At 38.8% G+C, this 20,455-nt stretch overlaps 1 protein-coding gene and 1 pseudogene across 4 annotated transcripts in view; one reads left to right on the forward strand and one right to left on the reverse strand.

Annotated features, from left to right (window-relative positions):
* Positions 1-383: 383 nt before the first annotated feature.
* LOC111344820 (uncharacterized) overlaps positions 384-20,455 on the forward strand; it is a 101,474-nt gene continuing 81,402 nt past the window's right edge. For 2 of the 4 annotated variants that reach the window (XM_088737374.1, XM_088737375.1), the window contains exons 1-7: positions 385-737; positions 8,820-9,133; positions 9,549-9,696; positions 11,014-11,286; positions 11,832-12,005; positions 12,173-12,415; positions 19,771-19,971. In XM_088737374.1, coding sequence (XP_088593500.1) covers positions 671-737; positions 8,820-9,133; positions 9,549-9,696; positions 11,014-11,286; positions 11,832-12,005; positions 12,173-12,415; positions 19,771-19,971 — 1,420 coding nt within the window. In that variant the 5' untranslated portion in view covers positions 385-670. Of the gene's footprint in view, positions 738-8,819; positions 9,134-9,548; positions 9,697-11,013; positions 11,287-11,831; positions 12,006-12,172; positions 12,416-19,770; positions 19,972-20,455 lie in introns of all 4 variants that reach the window. The other 2 variants (XM_088737376.1, XM_088737373.1) reach the window with 2 other exon arrangements.
* Positions 16,609-17,841, reverse strand: LOC148719845 (uncharacterized; annotated as a pseudogene).

The following is a 20,455-nucleotide window of genomic DNA, read 5'->3' on the forward strand; positions in this document are numbered from 1 at the left end:
TTATCAAACTGTGCCGATATTCCTCGCCTTTTGCACGGAATGAATAGTCTCACCAGCCACTGAAATTTCGTGAAGGAGTGGTCTTGGAAGACGTTTAGCGGAGATCACCAATAATTCAATTTTGTCTTTATTTAATTTAAGGCGATTAACCATCATCCAATGATTAATTTCATTCACACAATACGGTAACAAATCCATATATTCAAAGGACAAAAACTTCTTGAGCGGCTGCAACTTTAAGTTGAAAGATGATCGATTAGAGTTGCTTTCACACACCGGATTGGCACAAAACTTCAAATTCCACCGACGGTCACTCCAATCTCCTTTCAAAATAAGCGCACATCCCCCTCAGCCTCCACTTGGTGCCTGTAATTAGTTACCAGACTTTCTCGTACAAACACTTTAAAACTAGCCCATTACATCCTCGTCGGCCGAGTCGGCCGTGATCTCTGAAAGTTTAATTTTGGTTAGAGATACCTTGATCGAGATTCAACTCTGTAGTGCAGCCATAGCCAATAAGCTTAAGTTAGGTAAAACAAAGAAGTTTCGTCCAAGTCTACCGTGTGATCGCCAAAGAACAAAGGTGGTAAGTGAAGCAAAACGAAGTCTCGATGGGATTTCTTTGAAGATAGAGTTCCTTTCTAGACCTGTTGATAGAGACGTAGACGACATGTGGGAACTTCATCACGAACTATTTGTAACGGTCTACTTTGCTTTGTTTCTCTCTTTGATATCAGGTGAGCCATTTGTTGTATGTCTAACGCTTTCGGCTTCGGCGATCTCCGAGGCACAGGAAGAATTGAAAATTGTCTTAATCTTAAATGTGTAATTGTTTCACTACTTTGCTAGGCTAAACGAATTATTAAAGTTATCTGTATCAGTTTGTGATTTCCTTACACCATTGAACAGTTCGAGTTGGAATGATAAGTATCAAAAAAGATGGCAGAGTTGCAATATTATATATTGATGCAAATGTTTCATAACTCAAGCGCTCCAGTTCCGAATTGAAACTGAAATTTGTATTAAAGAAATTACTGCACGATTTTAACGGATGACTTACTTCTCTCGTTTCAGATTAATCTATTTCCTGTTATGCAGCTATAAGCTTCATTTTTGTCAGAATGTTGCATCGACGAAATTGTTTCGGTTACTGAATTGGTTCAAAGTAGGAAACAGTCAATGCTATTACTAGACAAATAACCTTAACATTAAAAGTATTTTCAACTGCAACTTAGACTTTGTCTCAGTGAAAAGTGACAGCAGTCGGATCAAGATTATTGGCAAATGCATCCCTGAGCGCCCTTAAATTGAAGACGCTCTGCCCTTGTTGACCTGTTTGGCTTTTGTGAAAACAATTACTACTACTCCTAACACTGTCTTGTGGTTGAATGTCAAAATACATACTAAAATTCAAAAGGAAAAGGTGTAAGCCTCCACAAGCTATCGGAAAGTGAAGTATTAAAGAAAAGTAAGGTGGCCAAAAATAACTCGCGAGGACGGCTTGTCAAACCCTGCGAAACCTGAGAATTGATAAAACGAGGATTTCCGGCGAGATACAAGCATGTAAGTTCTCGTTGACGACCTTTGCTTCGAACTGAAAGCTATGCTTACCTTTGCCATATTCAACACAGATTTTGGTTCTGTTTTCTTTGAATTTCTTCAAACCGTTTTACTGTGAGGAATCGAATAAATCGAAGCTCGAAATGGTGGTACACCGTGTGTAATAAGTTCTTAGTGGCCACCCTTGACCAAAGCTGAATTTCAACACTGTGCCCTTTTTCAAGCAGCGTATAAATATATCTAGTCATTCCAAAGTCAGTTACGAGTCCACACAGTAAAATTTCTTTACCCCACCAGCCGCATACTCCTGCGAAAGAAAAACTGAATGACATTTAATGACACGTTTGCGACAAATACAACTAATTTATCCTTCTTATGTTGCACGATCCCTCGCGGTAGATAGCGCTATTTATGCAATAGCGAAAATCAGACATGAAAAAAATCAGGCCTGTACGGGATTCGAACCACTGACCTCTGCGATACTAGTGCAGCGCTCTACCAATTGAGCTAACAAGCTATCTACTGCGAAGGATCGTGCATCATACGTATTTAATACCGCAGTTCAAAATATATGAACTTCATATATTCATTGTATCTGATTTATCATCACGGGTTTATTACGAATCAACTTAACGGCCTGCTCCCAGTTGGCTTGTTAGCTCAATTGGTAGAGCGCTGCACTAGTATCGCAGAGGTCAGTGGTTCGAATCCCGTACAGGCCTGATTTTTTTCAGGTCTGATTTTCGCTATTGCATGTATAGCGTTATCTACTGCGAAGGATCGTGCATCATACGTATTTAATACCGCAGTTCAAAATATATGAACTTCATATATTCATTGTATCTGAATTGTCCTTCGTTATGCAGGCGCCCATATTTCACTATATCATATCGATTGGACACCACAAAAATAATATGTCATTATTTCATGTTTTCTAACCAACTAATTGACGTAATTAAGTGTTAATGCTTTAAAAAAGAAATCGAAAGATCTGTTTTAGCTTCAATTTCTAAAGCGACTCTCTGGCGCCAGTCGTAAATGACAAAGTTCCACTTCTCACAAGTGGCGACAGTTTCAAGTAAGAATGAAAAATATTGCGTTGAAGCTAATTCTAAGCAACAAAGAAAAAAATACCATTGCAAATTAAAGGTAGATGCTGAGAAAAACAAAATTAATTCTTAATAATGAACTTCTCCCTTATGTCTGCATGCGTTAATTTTGGCAACTAAATTTTTTCTAATCAATTGTCGGTGTTTACGTATACGAAAAATGATCTTCAAGTCAATCATTTCAAACTTGTTGCATGTCAACTGAGGCCTTTCTTAGTTCCAAATGGCTCGTGTATAGTTAAACACCGAAGCTGGGTCCTAGAAACTGCAAAAATAATTCGTTTCATTCCGAGGTAGCAATGCGAAATAAATACATCGCGGCCGGGTACTGCGGTCTTCTTTCAGTAAAATAACTATCACTCTAGAGCTAGGATTTTTTTGAGGAAAAAACCCTTTGGCTTTCAAATTGAGTTGGTGTCTTAGTATATTTAATTCGTAGAATTATACATTCTCGTTTTTCGTAGGTTTCTCTTTACAGTTGCCGCAAGAGAACCGCTCGCAATTTCCAAGACGTAAGCGACTGAGCAGGTCAACGCTTCTTCTTGAAACTCGTTTTCTTGACTTCTCTCTCTTTCTCCCTGACAGAGATATCTCTTTCCCCTGAAGACGAACCATGTTTCGTTTGAAACATAAGTGGATGTATTACACCCTCTCGGCTAAATTAAAGTCCTTGTCTCTATTTCCTCTTCAGCAATAATTTCAGCTATTATATAAATTAGCATGCCTCAGTATTGTATGTCATAGTTTCGTGATAACAAATATGGCAGATTTAACTGAATTTGAAAATGACGACTTTTGGAACGTAATTGTTCGCAACTAAAACGCTATTAGCTCAAATGAACGCAGGCGTCCCAAATTCACGTCTCGAGCAAAAGCGAAGGATTATTTCTTGAAAGCGTCACGCGTTGTGTGACGCGGTGTTAAGTTACCGCATTTACTCGAATAAGCGCCGCGGCGCTGATTTAATTTTTCGCGCCACAATTGCGGCGCTTATTCGAGGGCGGCGCTTATTTAAGAATTGTACCAGACAAATTTACTTTTTCTATATTTTTATTCAACGGTACACTTTCTATCTTTCAATTTTCCTATGGACTGATGCTAAACTGATAGTAAATCTAGAATTACCAGAGAAATTTATGAAAAAACCCCGTGAAAAAAACCCCGAACGTTCCATGATAACCCGAGCAGAGAAATACAGTTACTTTGAACTAAAGAACATCAGATTTAAATAATATAAATTGCCGATACTGTGTTAAAATTGTTTTATAGCGTTTTTCCTGCTTATATGGAATTCCTCGAATAAGCGCAGCATCGAGGGTGCGGCGCTTATTAACTTTTTTTGTCCCAGATGCGATGCTAAATCGAGGGCGGTGCTTATTCGAGTAAATACGGTACGCGAGCAATCGTTGAGAATTTGAATGCGTTATAAGGAATAGTATGGGAAATAAAATATGGTCCAGTTAAAACACTAAATATTCCGAAATATGAACATTTTACACGTTAGATCAATAAAACTTACTGTTTCCTTGTGTGTCCGTCGTGTTTTTTGGCGATTTCTGCTCTTCTGGGCTTGCTTTGCCATTACTGTTTTTCCTGTTATCAGACGGAAGTCTTCAGACGGAATATTTAGTGTTTTGAACATAAAAATAAAATCAGTAAGAGTCGAATGAATACGCTTGTGTATAATTATCTGTTTCTGAAAAGGGTATACTAAGAGGTCGCTAACACGATTTTCAACGTCCGAGGGAACGAAACACAGCAAATATCGCAGCACTCAACCATAACGGTAGGTTAAGGGGGAGGGGAGGGGAGGTGTCAATATTGCGCGGCGGGTCTAAAACGCAGGTCACAGGTCACGGGTCACAGGTCACAGTTCATGGGTAACAGGTCCCGTGCATTCTTCGAAAAACAATCTTGTTCGAATTAAGCTTTTCAGTTCTTTTCAGCGGCTTCAGTTGGGCCACAAACAAATTCATGTGACCAAAACCTGAGCCCGAAAACACGCAAAAATCCATCCACTTAACCTTTTATTAAAGGAATTCGGGTTCCTTCTTTAACTTAACTTAACTTCTTCAAGACTTATTTTTACAGTACATGTTAAACTTGTTAACGAACACATCAAGACATTGTATCAAAAAAATTTCTGTATTGCAGTTTATTAAAAATATTACAGCTGTTAAACCCAGTATTCATAATGGAGTATGAATTCATAAATAACAAATGACAACCATCAAACTTTAAGCTCCTGCAACGTGTGACCTGTGACCCGTGACCCGTAACCCGCGACCTGTGACCTGCGACCTGTGTTTTAGGCCCGCCGAATATCGGTGGTTTCCAGCAATGCTATCCTTTTAAAAATCTGACCACCGGTAGGCCATAGGTTAGGCCACAGGGTAGGCCACAGGGTAGGCCACAGGGTAGGCCACAGGGTAGGCCACAGGGTAGGCCACAGGGTAGGCCACAGGGTAGACCACAGGGTAGGCCACAGGATAGGCCATGGCTTAGGCCACGTTTTGTCCACACCCTTCCTTGGGAGATGACAAAACGCGGAGCCCTACTCCATGGAGTACCCTGTGGAGTACCTGGATGGAGTATCCCTAAAAGTCATGTATTGGTCAAATGAAATACTTTATGAACATGGTGAATCGTTTAGATATACATATCCTGATATATATTGAGCTTTTCAGCTCTCCGATTATCGCAGTTCGATGTAGTACACGAATTGACCTCCATCTTGAAATTAACATTAAACTGCTGACCACTTTCAACGGAAAGCTTTAATGTTGCTAGCATCCATGAACGTTATCGTTAATAGGCCAACTACCACCTATTTTTATATGATCTTCAAGAGGCCAAAAGGAGGGACAACCTTCATTCTGCAATGGGTTTTACGTCTTCCGAAATACCTGTTTGGCGTCTGTAAGAAGTGTGGCGCTCCATCCAGTAACATATGGCCTCATAGGTTTCTTAAATGTGCGAAACGATGAGGATACAAGCTTAAATTTGTAGATTGAGACTTCAAAAAGGTAATCCCTATCTTTAAACTGAGCTTCTCCTCACCCATCTATTTGTAGCGCAATAAAATTGAGTTATGTAAACAAACCAAAAAAAAAAAAACTGACAGCTCGGCAATTAAATCCGACTGGGGTTGTTGATCTGGGAAATGCAGTAAGCTTAAATATTTCACCTCGTGCAGAAATCGAAACAGTGGGTTTTGTTCATCACATGGAGTTGTTTGTCTTCTCGTCAAAGGACTCATTACACTGCGGTAAAACCAAAATGGAGGAACCAGTAAGACTCATGAGAGCCCTAGTCAACTGTCCCCAAAAAAACTAGATTGTATCGAACTGTGACATTCGGAGAGCTGTTAAGCTCAATATATTTTAGGATATGTACATCTAAACGATTCACCATGTTCATGAAATATTTTATTTGACCAATACATGACTTTTAGGGGTACTCCATTAAGGTATTCCTTAGGATACTCCATGGAGTAGGGCTCCGCGTTTTGTCATCCTCCCCCTTCCTTATAACGCATTCAAATTCTCAATGGTTGCTCACGTAACTTAACACCGCGTCACACAACGCGTGACGCTTTCAAGAAATAATCCTTCGCTTTTGCTCGAGACGTGAACTTGGAACGCCTGTGAAATGAATAGCGGCCAGTTAGGACAATGCACGGCAAGCAAGGAAATTTTGATATAAGTGAACTTTTTCTAGACCGTACTCTCCTTTTAACAGGCCTGAAGCCACATTTTAAAATCAAAATTTTAAGAATAGAGGAGCAGGTTGTGGCATCCTAACCAGGCCATCTTGAATTAAAACAGAACAGTGTAATGAGCCCATAAAGTTAATGAGACCATAGAGAAACAGGCCCTTGATCAGAAATTGAACAAATAAATAACTTATTTCTCTCCTCTCTCTCTCTCTCAGTTAAATAAAGAAACCAAATTGGTTTGGTACCAAATGTGTTTTTTTAATAGATTGACATGTGGCCTACAAAACCGTTTGTAATTCAATAATCCTTCTCAGGAAGTAACTAAGAAAGCTAAATGAGAGGTAATTTCTGGTAACAATTAGTTTTAGGGACGCTTCTTTCATTTGTTTTATATCAGAATTCTACTAAACAATTTGTCTGTGGTAAGACGTTGAATAAAGGTTTAAGTTCTATTATGGATTTTCACTAATTCTTAGCAAGTTCAAGAAATTTCGATATTTCAACCGTACATTTCACAACAGAAACTAAAGAAATTCAATGAGTAAAAGTCGCAGTACATCCTCTTGTGTCAAGGTAGAAAAAGCATGTCAACTGACTTGAAGTTTTGGGTGGAAGAAAGATTTTACAGATGCCATTACAGCAACCAAACAAGCAGACTCACACAACTTCAAAACATACATTTGAATTTACTTACAATTTGACTTTTCTTCACCTATAAAACTGAACAGTGGTAATTCTTTGAAGAGTAATCGTCATTGGAAGAGAACAATTCTTTCCATAAAATTAGTGAAGATGAAAAAGTCACAGTGATTGTCATTTACCTCGAGTTTACTTGCTAAAACAAGTACTTTGTCTTTATCAAAAGTGTCAGTGGGCTTACTCACTTTCTAATTGACTGGTGTCAGATTGTGACAAATACTTATAAATATTATTAATGTTTTAATATTTGCTTGGAAGCCTTTTAAATCATCCATTCAGTGCACAGTAATAGAACTGTTTCAGTGAAGCACATCTTTTTAAATTGCATTAATTACCTCTGTTTTCTCTTTTATCTACTCGCTCAAAAATAATGTTACATTTATGGAGGAACTTGCTGCGAGTTATAGCCCTAAGTTATTCAGGTTCTTTTTACAAGCATTTTGGTAAGTTTAAGAAAAAAAATAAATAGATGTTATTCACCAGCAAAACTATGCCTGAGGTCTTGGATACTGCTTGAGGCCGGGCTCGTCAAAATGCAGTAAAAATTAGTAAAAATACTCAGCAATACTACAAAAAACATTTTATGAGATGTATTTTAATTTTAGAGAATTTTAATTTTAAAGAATATTATGGAAGATGGGAGGATTTGTTCAATTCTGCATCCAGAGGAGTTGTATTAAACTTAGATTTATGAAGAATAAGTTAATTGCAAACACTTTCATTAGTGCATTTAAAATTGCTGAGGCTAAGATCACCAAGTATAAGTATTGGGCTTTTACCAAATCTTTAGAAATGATTAGATGCATCCACGTAAAGAAATCTGGAATAGTGATGTTTCAAGATGATTTTGAACGGTCAATCGTATCTTTTAGAATTAAGTACTTAAAATCAACAGTAATCTTAATCTTCTTGTGATGTTCTGTTATGTTTCTACGATATATTTCCTACTGAATATATACTTATTTATCACCTCGCTCAGTTTGAGCCTGAATGGCAAATTTACTTGCAACTAATTGATTGCCCTCTTTAAGTATAAAATTGTGTTACTTTCAACATTTTCTGCGCTTCTGTATTCATATGTTGGTTTCCATAGATTCTTGGGTTTAGTGTCAAATCAAGTATTTTCTTCCACTCATATATCACGTTCTCTTCTCTTGTTGTGTGACGGAGCATAAACTGAGCTGGGGAGGACACTGGGTCTAGTTTGCAACATTTAAAAAACCTCCTCAAAACTCAGTAATTTTGCTTGACGTCATGTCCATGACCAAGTTCCTCAGCTATTGTTGTTGAGAAACAGTTGAGGAACAAGGGTGTGGGTAGTAATTCTAAATTGAGACATTCGTCACACTTTGACACAACAGTGGGAGTGGTGCCAAAAGAAAAAGCATGAAAAATGTGTTTTACTTATCTATCATTTTCTTTTTCATTCAATTCCATTGAAAAGGGTCTTCAAACTAATTTATTGCTTGGGCCAAAAAAAACAACTGCTCTCAAACAAAAGCACAATGTTCAAGTTTATTTTTTTGTTTTACTGTTCTGATGTCACAAGGATTATCTTTTTTTTAACAAGAGAAAATTTGTTTTAAGATGTACTTCCATGCTGGCATTCAATTTATCAAATAAGGGACTTCATGAACAATTACATTGAATGTGTCCTGTATGCTAGGGAGGAGATGGAGGTTTTTAAAAAAAAGTATATGGGTACTATTCTAATTTCGTTTCTTTCTCCTCAGCTGACTGTGTTGATCTGGATCTGGGAATGGAAAATGGAGCAATTCCTGACAGTGAAATAACAGCTTCATCTGAACTGAGTGCAGACACATTAGACAAGAATGGTCGACTGAACTACATATCAGGATCATCATGGTGTGCAGGAACAAGTGACACTAACCCATATCTACAGATTGATCTACAGACACTTCATGTCATCTGTGCTGTGTCTACTCAAGGAAATTCTCAAGCAGATCAGTGGGTGAAGAGCTACACACTACAATTATCTACAGATGGGACAACTTGGACAGAATACAAGGAAGCTGGAAAAGTCAAGGTAAAATGTAAAAGATCGTGCATATTAAAATTCGAATACATCTTCCTTTGACATTTCCTGCAATTAGATCTGGCAGGGAATGGTAATTTCTCAAGAACTTTCATTGCTGAGGAACCAATCTATGTAGAAAATTGTAGAAGCCATTTTCCTGTCACTATATATGTTTAGGAAAATATAGGGAAAAGCTTTTTTTTCTTAGGCCACCCCTGAGATATCACAAGATTTCCCGTTGAAAATGAGAATAGATGTCAAAACTGAATACCACTAAGCTTGTAAAAGCTAATTTGAAAATACTGTTTGAGGTAAAATTGTGTAAATATGACAGGGGTGGAAATGGATTTAAAAAAAGCTAAAGGTACTTGACGCTTTCAACAATAAGAAGTGTATTATCTTAAGTAGTTACTTTTGATGTTAGACCTTTCAGGGAAATAATGACAGATCCTCAGTGGTAAAAACTGTTCTTTATGAAAGTCTGGGAGCACGCTACCTACGAATCTTGCCAAATGCATACCATGGTGCTAGCTGTATCAGAATGGAGGTATTCGGTGTGAAGCTAAAACCAGGTCATTATCTGACTAATTCTTTAATATTTATTTGAAAAACTTCAAATACAAAATGATGGAAGGTGCAAAACCTCTCTTTTGAAAAGGAGTTGCGTTAGAATCAAAAGTGCTTTTCATGACACAGGCTTTGCATTTTTATATCATCCTTATTCAAAGGCATCAGTTATTCCATGTGATGGATTAATCAGTCAAGGTTGAGCATGGGAATGATTTAAGGATCAAAGATAGATACACACGAAAGACATAGAATCACAACTCAGATCTATTAAGATGTGACAGTGCAAAACCATCTATGAAGAATAATGATCCACATAAAGTTCAATATTTTCTTTGTACTCTTAATTCAATTCCTTTTAATTTTTCCTAAAATGCTCAACATCTTTACATAAACTGTAAGTTGAGTCATAAACGGTGGCAGATGTCGTATCCACGATGCTTACTCTTAAAATAAAGTGAAATTGTATACATCGTATTTGTAGTATCGGTAATAAAGATTGCAGACCTTTTGCCAACAAAGGGTTTATTCAAACTAGAGGCAAACAAAAGGGGAGATCATTACCTTATATAGAGAGTTTCACATTCAAAATTATCCTTTGAGGAAAATTAGCTCACTGTAAAAACCCATGGGTAAGCCACATCCGCAGATAAGCCACACCCCGAATTTAGCAGCTCAAATTTTGGAAAAAAAACTTTGTTGATAGTAATCAAAAGAAATCCAAAGTCAAGTCTTGAGAAGTCTTCATCCCCTCTTTCATCGAAGGTAAACTTGTCATTAACACTGCAACAGAAAATACTTCGGAGTGTTACCCACAATTTTAGCACTTTAATATAATGAACATCGTTTCTACCAACTTTGACATGATTGGTCTTTTTCTGGTATTTGTTGACGGAAATTTCTTCATTCAACACAGTTTTTTCATAGAACATTTGAAGCTTAGTAACCAGGCATTAGATCGGACGCGAAAATAGACATTCACGATACCTTTTTCGAATGTTCCCACAGATAAGCCGCACTCTCAATTTCTAGCGACGATTTTTGGAAAAAAAGAGTGTGGCTTATCCGCTGGCCTTAAGGGTAGTTGCTGACAAGTGACAGGCAGGCTGTGCAAAAATCCCATCAGCTTATCCTTTTTCATCTACTCTAACATCTTTGAGAACTTCAGATTACATGTATTTCAACCAGCAAGGTTATACTTATCCGTGCTCTTACTTTTCTCACTTGGGAGTCAATTAACTCTAATATTAGTTTATCTTAGCAGGCTAATGATTCAAAATCTAAACCTTGGCTGATATTTATTTCTTTCTGTCTTAACCCAGTGAATGTTGCTCTTGGGAAGGCCACCCTTCAGTCTTCAACATTTAACAATACTCAGTTGGGTGTGTCAGGTGTGTCAGAGAAAGCGGTGGATAGTAATTCTGATACTGAATTTAGAAATGGAAGCTGTACACATACTCAAAAAGACAATCCAAGCTGGTGGAGAGTTGACCTGGGCTCAGATAAGGAGGCAGTCTCTGACATATTCATAGTCAACAGATTTTCAACATTGACTGTTCCAATGGCCAGAAGTGAAAACTATAAAATTACATTTGGTGAGAAGCACTATACGTGATACCTTTCATGTAATAAAGATGAGATAAGCTGAGGATAAAAGGAACAATAAGAGTATTAAACTATGGCATTTCCAGTGTGCAAGGTTGGAAAACCATAGTAATAAGCAGAATTTTGTCATACACAAGTATGTACATGTATTTGAATTTTGAGAAAATGTTTTAGAGGGAGTTATGTTGCTTTTTTAGTTTGATGTTTTTGTTGCTGCTTTATTGAGATATTTGAATCCCTCAAAATACTTTATACATTAAATAATTATAATTAGTTACTTCAAAGAACAATGATCGATATATATTATGTTCATTGTTAGTGGTTCAAATATACACTCAAATTTACATGTACATGCAAAGAAAAATTTTATTTTCCTTCGAAACTGTCTCACCAAAACCAAGTTTAGATGGGAAAACAAGCCTATATTATTACTGAAATGGATCGAAAAGTTTGTTTCTCACATATTTTTAATGTGCAGTACATTGAAATGAAATGTATTTTTTATATATATATATATATATATATATATCATCAGGTGACAACCCACGAGTAGAAAACAACACTCAGTGTAAAGGACTCTACAGTTTTGTTAACTTCACAGCATCAGCTGTTTGTTTTACCAACCCACTGACAACTGGCAGATACATTGGGATATCAACCATAAATGAACAAAGTCTTCAACTATGTGAAGTGGAAATCTATTTGCGAGGTACACATTCTCATTAAACACAGAGATTTTTACATGAGATGATTGGAGCAAAATTTTGAATGTTTTTTGTTAAATTTAAGTAAAACCACAGGTTCCAAAATCTTTATTTGATCACATTTTTTAATTTGACCAGATGATGATTAACAGAATTGCAATTGTTATTTCAGATAATCTTGCATTTGGAAAACAAACAGATCAAAGTAGTGTACAGTATGGTGGTGTAAGTAGCAGGGCAGTTGATGGGATAAGTAACCCAAGCTTTTACGCTAGAAGCTGTACCCACACTGCCTATGAAAGCAACCCTTGGTGGAGAGTTGACCTGGGACAGGTTGAACCAGTTTCAGAACTATACTTAGTCAACCAAGTAGAAGAATGGTATTACAGACAGAATAATTTTGAGATCAGAGTTGGTAGGTTAGATCATTTTTAAAATTGTGATTCCATACTGTGGGGTCAACAATTGTTTCAATCAATCATCCCACCAGTTAAAATGTGCAGACAACTGGAAAATTTTTTAACACATTGCCAACATTATACAACCGCCGCCCAGTTAGCTCAATGGATAGTGCGCTGGACTGTTGTGCGGGAGGTCGAGGGTTCGTGCCTCGGCCGGACCAACACTCAAGGTCTTAAAATAATTGAGAAGAATTTGGTACCTTTCTATAACATCGAGAAATGGTTAGATACTCTAGTCTACTCCGATAGGGACGAATAAATGGAGGTCCCGTCTCCTGCAGGATTGGGGGTAGGAGACGTTAATTTCCCACGGGCAAGATTACTGTGTGATGGATGTCCTCCCCTGGGGTGGGATGGGTGTGTTTACTTGGCCCGCAGTAATTGGCGCAAGCTGTTGCGGTGTCCCTGCCGTTTGGCGAAGCTAAAAAACTAAACTAACCGTCTCATAATGTTGGCAATGTGTTAAATGCTTTCAAATTGTCTGCATGTTTAACTGGTGGACTTCAATCAAGTTTATCCATAACTTTACTCAGCAAATCATTGAGGTCTCGCTAAAGGAAAATTTTAGTACATTGCTCAAATTTTTTTTTTTTTGGACTTTTGGCACGAGTGGTTCCTAAATTTTATTTTAGCGGAAAAAAATCAGAAAGTGCTTTTCAACCCTTCTAAAATGAGCTTTTTCTGTTTCCCGCCATAAGTTCGGCGCGAAAAGTGATTGACAGCCCATATCTGTTGCGTGACAAAACACTTAAGTGTCGTATTGCAAGAACGTGTGCTGCCGTAGCTCGATAATTCAAAACACTCTATTCGCTTCGGAAACTTGAAAATCATCGAAACATCTGCAGAATATATATGACGCCTATGAAACGGAAATCGGACTGTCCCTGGACTAGCACAAGGAAACAGAAGAAACAGAGAAAGACAACGGAAAGTATTGTGGAGCATAAGAAAACTACACTGGCGCAGTCAGACAAGAGATAATCAAAAATGATTTCATTATCCTCTGCGCTTCCTTATCACTACAGTTTCTTGATAATCGGGCAGATTGATTTCGGAGTCACATTAGATTTAATGTTTTCTTTCAAGCTTAATCTGCGCGATTGCACCGCGATTGAGTCCGGGCTGAAACGCTAAGATTACATACCCTGTTAAATCTGTTGCATCTTTCTTCTTCCCCTTAACGCGATTTTCTCTTTGTAGTTTTCACTTTCCCCATCGCTAAGAAGAAGGGATTCCTTGCCACCGAATATTTCAACCCTCCACCAAGCCGAAGTGTTAACAAAACTTCCCACGCAATTCTTAAATTAAACGAGACTTACCCGTAAGTCGAAGTTTGATTGGGATTCTATTTTGTCATCAGTCAGGAACGAAGGAGTCACATGTCGTGGGAGGGCATGTGACTCCTTCGTTCCTGACTGATGACAAGATAGAATCTCAATCAAACTTCAACTTACAGGTAAGTCTCTTTTAATTTAAGAATTCTATCCTGTCATCAGTCATACGTTACTACGGAGTCACATGAGAACTCAAAGCGTCCGAATGTGGGCCGAGTCTTACACATGACAAGTGGTCTAAGACGCCAAAGACGATCGTTGTTATAATGAATGATAAAATGGTCAAAAGGCAAATACGCGATCCATTTATTCTGTGAATTCGCGGAGATAGGAATGTTCCAACGATAACAAGAACGAGAAAATAAGTGAATCATCGATATTACAAATCATTGGCAGTGTGCTGAGTCGTAGATTGGGCGTGGTCTAGGATATGGCTACCAAAGATAGGATTAATGGGTTTATTGTAATGTCTGGCAAATGTTTCTACTCGCCACTATCCTCCCGCTTTTAAAATGTCTTGTATGGCGAGTCCTGACGATAAGGCGAATGACGAAGAGGCAGTCCAGCTACTGTGGGCTGAGTATTGCTCAGTATTAATACCGGCTTCCGTTAGCATGGATTTTATCCAGCGTCCAATCCTGGCTGGTGTGACTGGTTTGTACGGTTTCAATAGGCTAAAAAATAGCTTCGAGCCCTGGCGAAGGGGTCTGGTTTGCGTTAGGTAGTGTCGTATATGCGTAACCGGGCAGAGTTCTAGTTCAGACGGATAAGCCTTGATCTCGATAGGCTCCAAATGATTGCCAGGTCTGATGTTTTTAGTTTTTCTTGTACTGAGAAGCGCAGCGTAGTGGACATATCTTGCATGAATCGGCTGTCGAGGTATACCAAAGTCTGACATCTTTGAGTAGTTGTTAAGGCAAGTAGCGTGACAAGCTTGAGAGTTAATCATTATTTCAATGTGAGTTCCTCCAGAGGGGGCATAATGCGGAAGTGGTCTAAAACTGTTCTGACGTCCCAGATGATTTGTGACGTGGTAACGATGGTTTCAGCTCGAAAATGCCTTTTAAGAAACGAATTACAAGTGGGTGCATGCTCACCGAATGTTGATTTTTCCCTTAGTGATAAAGTAGTGGACAAGGCCGATCTTGTTGCGTTGATGGTGCTGTAGCCAAGCCCTTGTTTATAAAGATAGGTGAGGAAAGCTAAGCTGTCCTGGACATTTGCCTCAGATAGTTTAATTTTCCTTTTCTCGCAGAAGTCAGTCCAACGTTTCAAGTTGGATTTGTATTGCTTGGAAGTGGATTTTCGCCATGAAGCCATGATGATTTCGATAGTGTCATCCGAGAGTCCTGTTTCAGTCAACTGTTGTGTGATAACAGGCAGGGTAGTAGGGTTAGATTTTTGTGCAGTGGATGTATTTCGTCTGGTCGTCCCGGAAGTGTTAGAAGGCGTTTGTGCGGACCCACTGATAAAGGCGGTTTTACACACATCTGCATGGCCTTGGGGAACCAAGCTTGGGTTGGCCAGTCTGGTAGCACTACTACCCCGGTTGCTTTTTGTTTCTCTACTTGTTGTAAAAACATTCTTATCACACTGAAAGGAAGGAATGCATAAAATGTTATTTGAGATATATCCATAGTCAGTGCGTCAATTGCCATCGCCCCCGGGTCAGGTCTGAACGAGACATAATGTGAAAATTGGGCATTGACTCGTGAGGCAAACAAATCAACCTCAGGGAGGTAATCTAAGGTATTTAATGCTTTAGTCAATATTGCTTTGTCGATGATCCACTCTGTGTTTGTATTGGTCTTCCTCGATTCCGCATCTGCTGTTATATTTTCTACCCTTGGGATATGAATTGCGCTAAGCCAACTATGACGGGTTATGCACCATTCCCATATTCTTTTAGCGAGGTTTTCGCAATCCCAAGAGTGACTGGCTCCCATATGATTAATAACAGTGATAGCTGTTGTGCAGTAAATGGCTTGAACCCGGGAGTAACATGTGAAGGTGTAGTCTGATCGTCCGGGTGAGTGTAGTCCTGAGAAGGACTGTTGTCGGTGGTAGTGACTGACGTCTCGACAACCTGTGCGGAAGTCATCATCAGAGTCATAGCTGTTGTGTTATCAATGCGCAATCTGATGTGGGTGTTGCGTAAATGCTAGCGGTAAGTTTGTAGCCCAAGAAAAGCAGCAAAAAGTTCAAGATAATTGATATGGTGGCGTAGTTCTTCTACCGACCAGGAACCACCTATATTGTTCTCATTATAGACAGCCCCCCAACCAGTGCGTGACGCATCTGTTGTAAGGGAGAGTGTGACTTATTACATTTTTGGCGTTAATCACGTTTTCTAACCACCATGTCAATTTGCCTATGGCCTCCGTAGATAGGGAGGTATGTTTATCGAAATCGCCGTGATGCTCTTTAAGAGAGGTAGTTTTGTCTCTTTCCAAATGTCGGAAATACAGGGGACCGTACATTACTCCCGGGAAAGTGGAGATGATTTTCCCTATTATTTGAGCGGCTTCGCGAATGGTCGGTGATTCTGAGCAGGAAAACGTCAAACAATCCGCTCTAAGCGTAAAAACTTTTTCGGGGAAGAGTCTAATGGTCATGTCGGCCGAGTTAATAATAAAACCCAAAAGGGCAATTTCCTTCGAAGGACTGAAGACGGATTTGATTGGATGCATAATGAATCCTAATCTGTCAAACAGAAGGAATGTTGGCAATGAAAGAATCAACCAAAACCACAAGAACAGGTAAGACACGACATTTATTTAAACTTTGCATTGACAAACTTCAAAGCCTGACTGTAGACTTAACGTTATTTTCCGACCAATTTTACTCTTTCAAAGTGAAACTCCACATTTAGTTATATTTCAAAATTAAAAACCTCTGGAAAATTACTTGAGTTTTCCGTTTTGTAAAGCCAAAACGCCCCAAATTTACCCTGTTTCAAAAAAGACTTAGAAAAAAAATCCAAATTTTGAAAACAAGACTACTAGTCTCTGCAGAGTCCTATTGTTATCGCTAATGTTTTAACTGAACAAAGACTGAATGCATAATTAAAGTATGGGGTTATATGGTACTCTTGCCTCTTCCGCAGCATGGCTTAATAAAGCAATAGCATCAATATTTTGGGCCAGAAGTGTTTTAGATCTTTTGGAAATATAGTCAATGAATGGCTCAGATGACTTAAGCAGCGCGAAGGAAGCCTTCTGAAGGGTTCCCTGTATATTCTGTAGGCGTTTGTCTGCTTGTTTCTGGTGGTTTGCTAATTGACCCCAGATTTCCTTGTTGACCTGAGCTACGTGGAGTCACAGTTTTCGGGCTGAGGATGCTTTTCGAGCCGTGGTTTTAGCTTTTCTGGCAGTAAAGTTATTCCCCAGCGTTTATTCGCAATGTTTGCTAGGCTTTGGTTGATTTCCGGCCCAACTGAAATGGAGTCGGCAAATCCTGCTTCGAGACTTTTGATAAATTCATCAGGCTCATTGGCCGTTTGGTTTGGCGTCTCATCCTCGGCGGAGGTACCCGAAGGATTGATCAAATCGTCGATATCTTGGTCCGAAGCTGTGGTGCTGAGCTCATCAAAGTCGCGTCGATGTTTTGGCGCGGGTTCGGATTCTTCATCCTCGACGTCGTATTGTTGTGTACAACGTTGGGGAGGCTCCCCGCGAGCAACAAACTGTTCGAGGAGTGTTGCCATAGAGCTCATAGATTTGTTCATTTCTGCGAGGGTCTCTCGTAGTGTTTCAGTGCCTGGTTGGCTAGTTATTTCAATTTCGGCAGATTGTCTACAATGGTCAGGTTGACGCCCGAAAAGCCAGGTTGGCCTGTGATTTCGGCTTCAACGACTATTTGCATTGCCTCGTTGGCCATGATAATAATAACAGTCAGCTAGATTTCTGTAAAAAACTAAGATAAAAAAATGAGCAGAGGGTAAAGAGATGATATAGGCTGGGTATATACTCACTACAGAAGGTTTGAATACTGGACCACGGTGGTTCTGAACTGCAGGCTAAGAAAGGGAACGTACAATGGCTAGATCAGCAAGCGCGCGTGCTTCTTATGTGACTCCGTAGTGACGTATGACTGATGACAGAATAGAATCCCGTGCAAACGAACGACCTTGACCATGACTAATTCCTCTGGGAAGTGCGGAAGCTGATTGGCTAGAGTTAATTAGGGTTCAAGTGGGAGGCGGGGTTCACCAGCCAAGCGTGGAACTCGCGGTAAATTCTTAGAGCTGATTTTCTCTCGCTTTATTTTAGATGCGAAAATTAAAATTCTTCCACCTCCAGCTGATACAGGTTTTAAGCTATCGCTTTGAAACTTTCAGATCTAATGGACAATGCTATAGACTCAAAAAGTGTGTGAGGAATTTTCCGATTTCCTTTTGTAACTAATTTTATATCAGTTTCTTTGCGTAAATCGCGTTTAAGACTCGACTTTAACTTTGAAATGCAATAATTCCGCTAATACGAGACATATACAAATTTCCTCACACACGTTTTTAGGTCTTTTATCTGTCAATCAGATGCAATAAAAAGGAAGTAAATATTTAACAACGCAAAGGGGCTGGAGCTTCAGCAGTAAACTCGATACCTCTGAGTTCGAGAGCAAAAATTTTAATCGCCTTTTGAAATTTGATTAAATAAAATCTTTTATAAGATAATTTAGTCTTTTAGCTTTAATTCGATATATAACTTGACTTTGTAGCGAAAATACTCGCGCGACTAGAATTTTTTCTGTGGGTACCTCGTTTTCCTTTACCGAGACCTTAAGCAGAGATTTATGTCATTTGCATCATAAGAAATTATCACTTTCCTTCAGCTCTGCATGAGCAAGATGCAATGGAATATTTAAAGCTGGACTCTGGATCTGAAGGTCCAGTCTCTCGCCCTGGCTTTGCATTGTATTCTGAGGCTGGAAGCTTTCCTCTCATATTTTCCCTGACGAATATACAGTTAAATGGATGCTGAACATAAAACACTTGCTTTAGTGGACTAGTTCCTTTTTCTGTTATGTTTTTATCATGTAAACCAGGGCCCAGTTGTTTAAAGGGAGCGGATAATGCTGTAACCTCCAAAGGTGGAGTGAAGTAGACAATCCAAGTGCACAGTAGAAATCAAAGTTTAAATAAATGCAATTGGTAATCAAAATTATAAATTGGTAAAAGGAAATCAGCGTGAAATCATGTTGAACAAATGGTTGAAAGGGTGAAGTTGTGATGAAAGTTGCAAAGTTATGATTGAAGGTTGTGACTGAGTTTGTATGGCTAAATTTGCAGTTTGAACTTAAAGAAAATACAGCAGAAACTAAACTAAGAAAAATACCCTGGGAAATGTTACACTGTAACCTAACTAACATTAAAGTAATTATAAAGAGAACTAAATGCAAGAAATAAACCACAACGATACAAACAAAAGGGAAATATCATAAATGTAAAGTAGACTTAGACTACCTTCTTTAGTCTAGTTCCTAGTGGTAGCAGATAACTTGTTGATAATAGGTAATTTGTTGATAACAGCAGCAGCAACTAACGGTGGGGAAATGTGAAATAAGATATCTAATACATATTCTTAGATGAAATTATCATTAAGTGACAAAGGATTAATTGTTAAAAATAAATACGAACAAAACGTAAATGGAAAGACTCAAACTACGCATTTTGAAACTAACAATGCCATCTAACTGATAACTCACTATTCAGCAGACAATCTTAACAAAATGTGCTGTGCTGTCCACTGGGTGGATGGAATTTATCCAGTGGATAGCATTATTCAATCTCTGAATAACCAGGGCTGGGAAGATAGACAGTGTCCTACACTCAAGTGTGTTGTGATCTCCAGTAGCAGTGTTAGCCATCTGGCTCCATGTAACATTGTCATACCGTTGTGTAACAGTAGTAGGGTAAACATTAGTTCTTGTTTATTTTTCATGCAAAGCTGAAATTGTTTTGTGATTCTCTATAGGCACAGTATCTGCTAATGGAGGGATTACCAATCCCAGGTGTGGTGATAAGCAGAGTTATAGTCTACCAAGAGGACAAGGTGTATCCTTTTTCTGTCGTCCTGTTTTATTTGGGAGATATGTGACAGTAAGAAGTTTAAGAACTGGTGCAGCCTCTGACCACTTCACACTTTGTGAAGTTGAAGTTTATTCTGAAAGGAGAGGTAACATATCTTATGTAAAAAAGTGTCAGTACCGTAGTACATATATCTTATTAACCAAGCGCAAGGGCCGTACTGGGAGAATATCCGGGCCCGAGGTCCGTACAAAAAAGACTGAGGGCCGATATTCTTCCAGTATGGTCCCGAGCAAGCTTGGTTAATAAGAGATTTATTATACGACTGAAGTTCAAAGGGACACAAGTGCGGTATCATTCGAGACCATTCGGGACAGTGCCTGGTCCAATACTTAGAGAATATTGACCGGCAATAGAGCATTTTGATTGGTTGATTTTAGTTATTGGCCCTCTGACTGCCCGAGTCGTGTAATAATTATGTTTATTCGCAAATTTAAATGAACGCCGAAAATTCGCACATTGGCCGCACGGCCTCGGACAATGAATATAAGTGAGAGGTTTTCTGAAAATTACAAACAAAAGAAGGCATTAAGCTCCAAATACCTCCCCGACCAACAAAAACCAAATATCGA

The sequence above is a fragment of the Stylophora pistillata genome, chromosome 11 (genome assembly GCF_964205215.1).
Source record: "Stylophora pistillata chromosome 11, jaStyPist1.2, whole genome shotgun sequence".
Lineage (NCBI taxonomy): Eukaryota > Metazoa > Cnidaria > Anthozoa > Scleractinia > Pocilloporidae > Stylophora > Stylophora pistillata.